The sequence below is a fragment of the Heterodontus francisci genome, unplaced genomic scaffold (genome assembly GCF_036365525.1).
Source record: "Heterodontus francisci isolate sHetFra1 unplaced genomic scaffold, sHetFra1.hap1 HAP1_SCAFFOLD_86, whole genome shotgun sequence".
Taxonomy (NCBI): domain Eukaryota; kingdom Metazoa; phylum Chordata; class Chondrichthyes; order Heterodontiformes; family Heterodontidae; genus Heterodontus; species Heterodontus francisci.
Window position 1 is genome coordinate 3,616,479 of NW_027141093.1, and position 13,215 is coordinate 3,629,693.

At 46.2% G+C, this 13,215-nt stretch overlaps 1 protein-coding gene across 1 annotated transcript; it reads left to right on the forward strand.

The window, feature by feature from the left end:
* Window positions 1-1,535: 1,535 nt before the first annotated feature.
* LOC137362011 (histone H3-like) lies at window positions 1,536-1,996 on the forward strand. The gene has a single exon (XM_068026593.1). The coding sequence runs from the start codon at window positions 1,536-1,538 to the stop codon at window positions 1,944-1,946; it is 411 nt and encodes a 136-aa protein (XP_067882694.1). The 3' UTR covers window positions 1,947-1,996.
* Window positions 1,997-13,215: the final 11,219 nt, after the last annotated feature.

A 13,215-nucleotide genomic window follows, 5' to 3' on the forward strand; every position in this document is an offset into this window, starting at 1 on the left:
AAGAAACTCATGACAGTATTGAAGGAAACTGATCTCCCTTGCAATGTTTGTATTTTTTGGTGCTGTTTGGAAACTGTTTGGCAATGTAATTTTTACAGATTTTTATGAATAAAGTATATTTTGGAAAAAAAAAGAAGAAAGCAGCTCCTAAGAAGGGCGCCAAGAAAACCTTAAGTAAACCGTCAGCAAAGGGCGGCAAGAGGCGGAGAAAGTCGAGGAAGGAGAGTTACTCCATCTACATCTACAAAGTGATGAAGCAAGTTCACCCCGACACCGGCATCTCCTCCAAGGCCATGAGCATCATGAACTCGTTTGTGAACGATATTTTCGGGCGCATCGCGGGTGAGGCTTCCCGCCTGGCCCATTACAACAAGCGCAGAACCATCAGCTCCCAGGAGATCCAGACCGCCGTGCGCCTGCTGCTGCCCGGGGAGCTGGCCAAACACGCCGTGTCGGAAGGGACAAAGGCGGTGACCAAGTACACCAGCTCCAAGTAAAACTGCACAATGGACTGAAAAACATCCCAAACACAACGGCTCTTTTAAGAGCCACCCACAATATCTCTGAAAAAGCTACAACTTCATCTCTATGGTATCGATTTGTTTTGTTTCTTATATCTGAAAAGTCTGGAACTTTCTAATTGCCTTTGTGATCTCTGTTTTATCCCAGGTATATTTGGGTGATTCACTTTCACTGTCTGTGAGATCTTTGTGTCTCTACTTAATGATGCCGTGTAAATTAATTACTGACCACTGACCGCAAGTGCGCTTTGATTTCGGACGCGTTCATATTCGGCCCCTTTCCTGTATTCCGCTAATAAAAGCTGACAGATCAGTTCTCAGTCACTTGTTTCCCTTGTTCAAGCTTGGCCTCAATAATTAATAAGTACATTATCTGGAAACCCCGCTGTTGGAGGAAACCTCAGTCTCACATTTCAACACCTGACAGTAAAAATCTTCTCTCCGCTTTTGTCTCCCACAAATAGGTTCAATCTCGAATCAGTGATTCGGTATCTTGACAAAGATTGACCTGAAATGTATCCGTTTGCAGAATGCTGTGAAAGAGACTTTCTGCCGCCGCTTACAGACTGTTTCAAAAAGGACGGAGAATAAACCCGAATAGATACCGGATTGGAAAATTGTATCTGGAACTTGTGACAAAGTGTACAATAATACAAGAGAAAGAGTTTAAAATCTTTGCTGTAAAAGATCTTTGCTGACAAATATCATTGAAATGTTCTGATCATGTTCATAAGATGAATTAAAGCAAATTTCTCCTTTGTCAAAACCGTTGTTTCCGGCACTGATATTGGCGGTTTTTTAAAAAATTGAGTAATCAGTAATAATCGACCAATCGGAGGCAATAGCTTCCTGTGTTTCTGTTTATTATCGGAGTTTGGTTTAAACTGACTGGGCGTCGGGTTCAAGCCAATTACTGCTCAGGGCGGTTCCTCACAGAGTTTAAAAAGGCGGATGTGCAGCAGATTCAGTATTAACAGTCTGTGTGTCTCAGATTGTGCAGAATCCGTTGAGAAAATGGCCCGGACAAAGCAGACAGCGCGTAAATCGACCGGAGGCAAAGCTCCTCGCAAACAGCTGGCTACCAAAGCGGCCCAGAAGAGCGCTCCAGCCACGGCTGGAGTAAAGAAGCCTCATCACTACAGACCCGGCACTGTGGCTCTGAGGGAGATCCACCGCTACCAGAAATCCACTGAGCTCCTCATCCGCAAACTGCCCTTCCAGCGCCTGGTCAGAGAGATCGCTCAGGACTTCAAGACAGACCTGCGCTTCCAGAGCTCGGCCGTCATGGCCCTGCAGGAGGCCAGCGAGGCTTCCCTGGTGGGGCTCTTTGAGGACACCAACCTGTGCGCCATCCACGCCAAGCGAGTCACCATCATGCCCAAAGACATCCAGCTGGCCCGCCGCATCCGCGGGGAACGCGCCTAAAACCCGGCTTCAGTAACAAGTGTAACAAGGGCTCTTTTCAGAGCCACCAAATCAGCAAAGGAAAGAGCTTCCATCTCTGTTCATCATCAAACCCATTAGATTGGAGGGGCGGTCACATGGTTTCTGATTTGTCACATCACTTTCCTGAAAGGCCTGTCGGACTGAGAGCTGATCTGGAATATAGAAAGCAGCATTACCGGAGACTCATTACTGTTCAGCACAATCTAAACCCTGCTCCTGGGATCCGTTAGCTGACATTTGGGGAAAAGAAATAGATCCCAGTTTTATTTGGAAGGAATTAATGGAGCCAGCGCCGTTCACATGAGGGTCATTTACAAACATTACCCAATGAGTTCGCCAATAGTTGAATCCCTCGGAGATCGGTACACAGGACATGTAAGGCAGCTCGGTCACACTGACTCGAACCGCCAGTTCCCCGGGGTTGCAAACCCTGACACTGCGGTGAGAGAATCCCCGACTCTCCCGCCGCCGGGGGAGTAGACAGCTTTGTGTCCGGAGAATAGGGAGGGCCGGGGGGGAAGGCACATATTAAAGCGCTGCAATGGACTCAGCTCCCGTGTGTGAGCAACTCTCAGATTCCGTCCTCTGGGAACAGTGCGGTCTAAACAGATCAGGTTAGGAGAGAAACATACAGCCCGAGAATGGCGTCTTCCTATATTTACTCTGTTCCGGGAGCAAATTCACATTGAGAAGCTGGAGAGAGAGAAAAAACAGAATTCAAACTGTCTGCATGCGAAACAGGTCAATCCACTGTTGCAATAACTCCATCTCTGATTCCCTCCTGACAGTAACCAGTCCTTTCACAGAGACTGTGGGTGGCTCTGAAAAGAGCCTTTGGTTTATTAGATGATATTTTCGCCTCTTTACTTTTTCTGGGAGCTCTGAGCACTGGTTTTCTTGGGCAGCAGCACGGCCTGGATATTAGGCAGCACCCCACCCTGAGCGATGGTCACTCCTCCCAGCAGCTTGTTGAGCTCCTCGTCGTTGCGGACGGCCAGCTACAGGTGTCTGGGGATGATGCGGCTCTTCTTGTTGTCCCGGGCCGCGTTCCCGGCCAGCTCGAGGATTTCAGCGGTCAGATACTCGAGCACAACAGCCAGATAGACCGGGGCTCCGGCACCCACACGCTCAGCATAGTTACCCTTTCTCAGGAGTCTGTGAACACGGCCCACTGGGAACTGCAGTCCAGCCCGGGAGGAGCGAGAGTTGGCCTTCGCCCGAGCTTTCCCGCTGGTCTTTCCTCTTCCTTTTTTTTTAATTTCCAAAATATACTTTATTCATAAAAATCTGTAAAAATTACATTGCCAAACAGTTTCCAAACAGCACGAAACAATACAAACATTGCAAAAGAGATCAGTTTCTTTCAATAATGTCATGAGTTTCTTCCCAACCCTTCCGTTTCACAATTGTCATGTCAATTACAGTTTTACATTTACAGCAATTGAGAATATTAACGATACAGTTCGAGGGGCTTCCCATGGTTCCAGCCCCTCAGTCCAGCTTGGTGGGGGAACCTTACACTGTGGTCTTTCCCCATTGAGCCTTTGCTGCGGCTGCCCCAAGCTTTAGTGCATCCCTCAGCACGTAGTCCTGGACCTTGGAATGTGCCAGTCTGCAACATTCGGTGGTGGACAACTCTTTGCGCTGGAAGACCAGCAAGTTTCGGGCAGACCAAAGGGCGTCTTTCACCGAATTGATAGTCCTCCAGCAGCAGTTGATGTTTATCTCAGTGTGCGTCCCTGGGAACAGCCCGTAGAGCACAGACTCCTGTGTTACAGAGCTGCTTGGGATGAACCTTGACAAAAACCACTGCATCTCTTTCCACACCTGCTTTGCAAAGGCACATTCCAGGAGGAGGTGGGCGACCGTCTCTTCCCCACCCCAGCCAACGCGGGGGCACTGTGCGGAGGGGGCGAGACTTCGGGTGTGCATGTAGGATCTGACGGGGAGGGCCCTTCTCACCACCAGCCAAGCTACGTCTTGGTGCTTGTTTGAAAGTTCTGGTGATGAGGCATTCCGCCAAATGACTTTGAAGGTCTGCTCGGGGAACCATCCGACAGGATCCACCGTTTCGTTTTCCCGTAGGGCCTTGAGGACATTCCGTGCAGACCACTGCCTGATGGACCGGTGGTCAAAGGTGTTTTTCCGCAGAAACTGCTCCACGACGGATAGGTGGTACGGCGCCGCCCAACTGCATGGTGCGTTCCGCGGCAATGTGACCAGGCCCATCCTTCGCAACACCGGGGACAGATAGAATCTCAGCATGGAGTGACACTTGGAGTTTGCGTACTGGGGATCTACACATAGCTTGATGCAGCCGCACACGAAGGTGGTCATCAGGATGAGGGCCACGTTGGGTACATTTTTCCCGCCCATGTCCAGAGATTTGAACATCGTGTCCCTCCGGACCCGGTCCATTTTAGATCCCCAGACGAAGCGGAAAATGGCTCGGGTGACTGCCACGGCGCAGGAGTGGGGTATGGGCCAGACCTGCGCCACGTAGAGCAACAACGTGAGCGCCTCGCACCTGATGACCAGGTTCTTACCCACAATGGAGAGAGATCGCTGCCCCCACATGCCCCAATTTTGTCGTACCTTGGCTACTCGCTCCTCCCATGTTTTGGTGCACGCCCCGGCCCTTCCGAACCATATCCCCAGCACCTTCAGGTAATCTGACCTGACGGTGAAGGGGACAAAGGATCGGTCAGCCCAGTTGCCAAAGAACATGGCCTCGCTCTTGCCGTGGTTAACTTTGGCTCCCGAGGCCAGTTCGAACTGGTCGCAGATGCTCATCAGTCTGCGCACGGACAGCGGATCCAAGCAGAAGACGGCGACGTCATCCATGTACAGGGAGGTTTTGACCTGAGTGCCTCCGCTGCCTGGGATTGTCACCCCTCTTATGCTCGCATCCTTCCTAATAGACTCAGCAAAGGGTTCAATACAGCAAACAAACAAGACCGGGGACAGAGGACAGCCCTGTCTGACTCCAGATTTGATCGGGAAACTTTCAGATTCCCACCCGTTGATTGAGACTGCGCTACTGATGTTTGTGTAGAGCAGTTGGATCCAATTGCAGATTCCCGCCCCAAACCCCATTTTGGAAAGCACGTCCATCATGTAGGTGTGCGACATCAACAATCTCACAAATACTTTGACGAAGAATGGTTATTTTCCGCAGCATTTACTGTACTTGTAGACTGAGAACTCATCTCATTGGTCGGTACTTAATTCACCTCATTTGCCTATATTCTTCACCAATCAGGACACTGACAAACGGAAGAGGGCGGGATTTACCCGCCACACTACCAGAAGCAGAGAATTTGTCAATTTCACAAAGCCCGCCAATTTCATTCTCGGAAAAGAGCGGATTAAAATAAATGTCATCCTTAGTCAAAGATTTCAAATCCCTTCTCTTTTTTTTGTTTTATTCAATTCTTTCCGTCACCAATCACAAGCGTGGTTTAAAAATGTTGTTTAAATTGTGGTTCATTCTACAATCGTTTACAAACTGTTCCAGGTGGGAATAAATCCCTGTTCATAGCATTTCCCTGAAGGAAAACACTCAGTTTAGTCTTCAATCAGAGCCCAGTGTCCTTCTCTGAAAAGAGGAAGCCGGATCTGCTCAATCTGCTCTGTTCCTGTTCCGGCGAGTTGCTGTGAATAAAACGATGAATCAGTTCACATTTCAGGAATAGAGTGGAGGGACTAAGGTCTGACCTTTACAGCTAAAAACAGCTGTTAATGCAGTCATTCAGGAGCTGTGCAATAATAACAGCTTTAAGCAAAAAAGCGAAGGCGGATGAGCGGATTATGTGTCCGTGTACAGTTTATGGGACAGAAGACACAGGTACAGTAGTGGGAACATTATTATGTTATACATTGTTTTAAAATAATTTAATAGAGATGTTCGGATGCAGCTTTTTCAGGGAGATTGTGGGTGGCTCTTAAAAGAGCCGTTGTGTTTGATCTGTTTTTCAGTCCATTGTGCAGTTTTACTTGGAGCTGGTGTACTTGGTCACCGCCTTTGTCCCTTCCGACACGGCGTGCTTGGCCAGCTCCCCGGGCAGCAGCAGGCGCACGGCGGTCTGGATCTCCCGGGAGCTGATGGTGCTGCGCTTGTTGTAATGGGCCAGGCGGGAAGCCTCACCCACGATGCGCTCGAAAATATCGTTCACAAACGAGTTCATGATGCTCATGGCCTTGGAGGAGATGCCGGTGTCGGGGTGAACCTGCTTCATCACTTTGTAGATGTAGATGGAGTAACTCTCCTTCCTCGACTTTCTCCGCTTCTTGCCGCCCTTTGCTGACGGTTTATTTAAGGCTTTCTTGGCGCCCTTCTTAGGAGCTGCTTTCTTCTCTTCAGGCATTTTCAGATTCAATTTCAGACACAGAAATAAACCAAACCCCTTCCGAGTGCGGATTAAATAGACAATCCCACAGCTCTATGCTAATGAGGGATGGGGGAAAATAAAGATTGTGATTGGGTGATTGGGAGTGATGTCATAAAGGTTTTTTAACTGTAATTCTCTAATTGGTGTTTTTCCCCATCCAATCAGAATAAACATTTGCAACCAATCACAAACACCCTTCCTGCAATCAGGAAGGATATTTCACGAAGATCCTCTGGCCCCAGTTGATATTGAAAGAACCGCTCCCTGTGTACAGCTCCCTGGAAATGTCCTGGCTGTTGGTGGGAGGACACTTATTGATGATTCTCTGTCGTTGTGTCTCTGCTATTGCATGTGAATGTGCAATTAATTCCACTGCTTTTCTTCTGTGGTACTGTGTTTGCACATTTTATGTAATTCGGTAGCTCTCGGTCTCTGGTGCTGTTTGGATTCCTTATCTATCTGTCAGACTCTGGTACTGTGTTTGAGTATGAAATCCATTCTGTATCTGTCAGTCTCTGGGATGGTACGTGAATTTGGGACTGACTCTGAATCTGTCAGTGGTTCTGTATGTGTGGAATTCAAGCTATCTGTGTCAGCATCTCACAATATGTAGGAGTTCACGATTTATTTGTCAGTCTCTGGTAATTTTGGCAGTTACTGAATCTGCCAGTGGTACTGTAGGAGTGTTTGTGATTGATTTTGTATGTGTCAGTCTTTGCTACTACATCGGAGTGTGGGATTAATTTTGTATCTCTCAACCTCTGGTAGTGTGTGAGATTGTGGGATGAATTGATCAGCAGTCAGTGGTGCTCTATGTGAATGTGGAAATCATTCTGTAACTCCGTCTCATATTGTCATGTGCGAGTGGGAATCACATGTATCTTTTAATACCTTGTGGTGTGTGTGAGCATGGGATTCATCCTGTACTTGTCGGTGGTACTGTATGCATCTGTGGGATTGATTCTGTACCTTTCAGTCACTGGTATTGTGTATGAAAGAGAGATGAATTCTGGATCTGCCACACACTGGTTGTGTGTGTGTGTGTACACGTGTGTGTAAGAATATAATAAGATACGAAATAGGAGCAGAAATAGGCCATTTGACCCATCAAGCCTGCTCCGCCATTCGATAAGATCATGGCTCTTCTGATTGTGACCTTAATTTCACCTTCCTGCCTGCGCCCATAACCATTGATTCCCAACCATTGATTCCCATGTAGATCAAAATTTTGTCTAACAGAGCCTTGATTCAATGACTCAGCCTCCACAGTCCTCTGGGGAACAGAATTCCAAAGATGAACAACCCTCTGAGAGAAGAAATTCCTCTTCATCTCCTTCTTGAATGGAAGACCACTTAGCTTGAAACTCTCGCCCCTACATTCCCCCACAAGGAGAAACATCCTCTCAGCATCTACCTGTCCAGCCCACTGAGAATCTTATAGGTTTCAATAAGATCACCTCTCAATCTTCTAACTACAGTGGGGAGAGGCCCAACCTGCTCAACTTTGTCTCATAAGGCAATCCTTCATCACAGAAATCAGCCTAGTAAACCTTCTTTGAATTGATTCCAATGCAAGTATATCCCTCCTTAAGTAAGGAGACCAAAACTGTATGGAGTCCTTTAGTTGGGTTGTCACTAATGCCCTAGACAGTTAGAGTAAAACTTCCCTACTTTTATATTCCATTCCCCTTGCTAAAAATGCCAACATTCCATTTTCCTTCCTAATTACTTGCTATACCTTCATGCTAACTTTTTGTAATTCATGTACCTGGCACCCAGATCCCTTGGTACAGCAGAATTCTGCAGTCTCTCTCTATGTAAGTAATATTCTGTTTTTCTATTCTTCTTGCCAAATTAGACAACCTCACATTTTCCCACATTATACTCCAGCTGCCAAACTTTTGCCCATTGACTTAACCTATCTATATCTCTTTGCAGACACTTTATCCTCTTCATAACTTGCTTTCCTATCGATCTTTGTCACATCCATAAATTTGGCAACAATACACTTGATCGCTTCATGTAAGTTATTAATATAGACCATACATAGTTGAGGCACCAGCATTGATCACTGTGGCACTCCATTAGTTAGATTGCGAAAATGCCCAATTTATCCCCACTCTCTGTTTCCTGTGAGTTAGCTCATCCTAGATCCATGTGTGTATAGTCTTCAGTTTGTATCTGTCAGCATCGAGTGCTCCATGTGAGTTTTGGACTCTTTCTCAATCTCTCAGTGCTACTATTTGTGTGTTAGATTGCTTTAGATGACTCAGGCTGAGGAATTGTGAGTGAGTGCAGTCATCAACCGATGCCTTTCAGCACCTGGCACTGAGCATGTGTTTCAGCATCACTCTCTATCTGGCAGTGTCTGGTACTCTGTATGAGTATGGGATTCATTATATAATCTTCTGTCCCTGGGACTGTTTGCAAGTCTGGATTCATTCTACATAAAATGTCAGCACAGCAACAGGCCACTGATGTGGTCGGTTTTAAGCAGACAATATGTTTGAGGTTTTGCCTAGTATTAAATATCTGTCACTGTGAACACAATAGTGAAAGATAATGTATCCTACAATCTAATACCGGATTGGTGTGCAAGTGTAACTCAGACTGTACGAAGCAATTTGATCAGTGTCATTCAGTCGGACAGTGAGAATTTTGGACTTGCATGTAAAATGAGCTCAGTCTGGAACTGTACAGTATCTTCCATCTGACACTATATGTGGTTTTTGGACTGGTAGAAAACTTATAGCTCACTAGACAAATCAAATTTATATTGTATATTTTAGTTCCACAATCCAGATAAGTTTTAAACTGGAATCTGAGTTTGTATCTTAGGTTATACTGTTTTTCATAATCTCTCAATCTGATTATGCAGTTGAGATATGGACTAGTGTCCAAATGTGGGTGATGCAGTGGTTAGCACCGCAGCCTCACAGCTCCAGTGACCCGGGTTCAGTTCTGGGTACTGCCTGTGTGGAGTTTGCAAGTCCTCCCTATGACCGCGTGGGTTTCCGCCGCGTGCTCCGGTTTCCTCCCACAGCCAAAGACTTGCAGGTTGATCAGTAAATTGGCCATTGTAAATTTCCCCTAGTGTAGGTCGGTGGTTGGAGAATGGTGGGGATGTGGTAGGGAGTATGGGATTAATGTAGGATTAATATAAATGGGTGGTTGTTGGTCGGCACAGACCCGATGGGCCGATAGGCCTGTTTCAATGCTGTATCTCTAAATAAAAATAAATACATTATGGGAATTATTACTGCAACTTCTAAACTCATAACGTGTAAATATTTAGCTGGTATTTAACCTGAATCTCAGAGTACATTATTGAGGTTAATTCTGTAACTTAGAAACGGGAACCACGTGCCAGTTCTATATGTATTTAAATTGTAGCTGAGGTTAGTCATGGAGTCAGAGTTATACAGCATAGAAACAGGCCCTTCAGCCCATCGTGTCCATGTCAGCCATCAAGCACCTATCTATTCTAATCCTATTTTCTAGCACTTGGCCTGTAGCCTTGTATGCTATGGCATTTCAAGTGCTTATCTAAATTATTCCTAAATGTTGTGAGGGTTCCTGCCTCCACCGCCCCTTCAAGCAGTGTGTTCCAGATTCCAACCCCTCTCTGGGAGAAAAGGTTTTTCCTCAATTCCCCGCTCAACCTCTTGCCCCTTACCTTAAATCCATGCCCCCTGGTTTTTGACACCTCTGCTAAGGGAAAAAAAGTTTCTTCCTATCTACCGTATCCATGCCACTCATAATTTTTTATACCTCAATCAGGTCCCCCCTCGGCCTTCTCTGTTCTAAGGAAAACAACCATGGCCTATCCAGTCTCTCTTCACAGCTGAAATGTTCCAGCTCAGGCAACATCCTGGTGAATCTCCTCTGCAACCTCTCCAGTGCAATCACATCCTTCCCATAGTGTGGCGACCAGAACTGTACACAGTACTCCAGCTGTGGCCGAACGAGCATTTTATACAACTCCATCATAACCTCCCTGCTCTTATATTCTATGCCTCGGCTAATAAAGGCAACTATCCCATATGTCTTCCTAACCACCTTTTCCACCTGTGCTGCTGCCTTCGGTGTTCAATGGACAAGTGTACCAATGTCCCTCTGTACTTCCTGTGGTCCTTTCATCTATTGTATATTCTCTTGCCTTGTTAGTCCTCCCAAAATGCATCACCTCACACTTCTCAGAATTAAATTTTATCTGCCACTGCTCTGCCCACCTTACCAACCCATCTATATCGTCCGTAATCCAAGGCTTTCCTCCTCACTATTTACGACACCCACCAATTTTCATGTCATCTGCGAACTTACTGATCATATCACCTATATTCACATCTAAATCATTAATGCACACTGCAAACAGCAAGGGTCCCTGCACCAATCCCTGCGTACACCACTGGTCACAGGCTTTCAATCGCAAAAACAACCCTCGACCATCACCCTCTGCCTCCTGCCAATAAGCCAATTTTGGATCCAATTTGCCAAATTGCTCTGGATCCCATGGACTCTTACCTTCTTGACCAATCTCCCATGTGGGACCTTATCAAAAGCCTTACTGAAGTCCATGTAGACTACATCAACTGCTTTAACCTCATCTACATGCCTAATCACCACCTCACAAAATTCTATCAAATTTGTTAGACACGATCTCCCCCTGACAAAGCCATACTGACTATCCCTGATTGATCCCTGCCTCTCCAAGTGGAGATCTCTACACCAACATCGTCCTTCTCCATAGTGAACACAGAAGAAAAGTAACCAACCAAAACCTCGCTTACATCCTCCGGCTCCACATACAGATTGCCACGTTGGTCCCTAATGGGCCCTACTCTTTCCCTGGTTATCCTCTTGCCCTTAATATACTTATAAACTGCCTTGGGATTTTCCTTTATCTTGCCCACCAGTGTTTTTTCATGCCCCCTCTTCGCTCCCTTAATTACCTTTTTTTTTCATGTAACCCCCCCCCCCCCCCCCCCACCTGCACTTTCTATACTCCTCGAGGGCCTTTGCTGTTTTCAGCCCTCTGAATCTGCCATAAGCCTTTTTTTTTTCCTTATTCAATCCTTGATATCCCTTGACATTCAGGGTTCCCTAAACTTGTTGGTCCTACCCTTCATCTTTACGGGAACATGTGTGCCCTGAACTCTCACTATCTCCTTTATAAATTACTCCCGCTGGTCTGATGTAGACTTTCCTAGAAGTAGCTGCTCCCAGTCCACTTTGGCCAGATCCTGTTTTATCATATTGAAATTGACCTTCCCCCAAAACAGTACCTTTATTTCCAGTTCATTTTTGTCCTTTTCCATAACTGCCTTAAATCTTAGAGTTATGGTCACTATCCATGAAATGCTCCCCCACTGACACTTCTACCACTTGTTCGGCTTCATTCCCCGAGATTAGGTCCAGTACCACTTTCTCTTGCAGGACTCTCTACGTGCTTGCTCAAAAAGCTCTCCCGAATGCACTTTCAGAATTCCACCCCCTTTAACCTTTTGCACTACGACTATCCCAGTTAATATTGGGGAAGTTGAAATTCCCTCTTATTACCCTATTATTTTTACACCCCTTTTAGATTTACCTACATATCTGCTCCTCTATCTCTCCCTGACTGTTTGGAGGCCTGTAGTACACTCCCAGACAAGTGCTTGCCCCATTTATGTTTTTAAGTTCTAACCATATGGCCTCATTTAAAGAACCTTTTTAATATATCATCCTTCCTTACTGTAGTAAATGATTCCTTGGTCAATAGTGCAATGCCACCTCCTCTTTGACATTCACCCCACCCCCTCCCCCTCCCCTTGCCCTCATTCCAGTCCTTGTCACACCTGAAGATTCTATACCCTGGAATATTGAGCTGTCAGTCCTGCCCTTCCCTCAACCATGTTTCTGTGATAGCAATATCATATTGCCATGTGTTAATCAACGCCCTCAATTCATCTTCGGAGTTCTGAAGAAGGGTCACTGACCTTTTATTTTTTTATTTAGAGATACAGCACTGAAACAGGCCCTTTGGCCCACCGAGTCTGTGCCGACCATCAACCACCCATCCATACTAATCCTACACTAATTCCATATTCCTACCACATCCCCACCTGTCCCTATATTTCCCGACCACATACCTATACTAGGGGCAATTTATAATGGCCAATTTTACCTATCAACCTGCAAGTCTTTGGCATGTGGGAGGAAACCGGAGCACCCGGAGAAAACCCACGCAGACACAGGGAGAACTTGCAAACTCCACACAGGCAGCACCCAGAATTGAACCCGGGTCGCTGGAGCTGTGAGGCTGCGGTGCTAACCACTGTGCTGCCCCAAATGCCCTGAAATGGTAACTCTGCTTCTCTCTCCACAGATGCTGCCAGACCTGCTGAGTATTTTGAGCATTTCTTGTTTTTAGCCCTCAATTCATCTGCCTTACTTGGAAGACGCCTTGCGTTAAAATAGATGAAATCCAGCCTTGCATTATTCGCTTGCAATATTGTGGGATTGACACAGTGATAATTTGATAGTGAGAGAGAATTTGGACTGGGATTTATGTATCTACCTGTCAGTGGTACTGAGTTGGGGTGACATGGAAACAACGTCTGTCTCTCCTGCTCTGTTTGATTGATGGATTGAAAATGTGTCTCTGGAACGATTTCTGCTGTCTGAGACTGTGGAACTGATGACCTGTCTGTGTCTCTGCGCTGTGTGTGTGATAATGTACGGACTGTGTGTGAGAAGGAGCTGGTGGTTGGGCTTTGTCTGTGAATGGCTCTGTGGTGTAGTAGACAGCACGTCACTGTTATATTAAATATACGTCACCATCCAGTTGATGAAACCCTCCATTCTTTAACCATTGC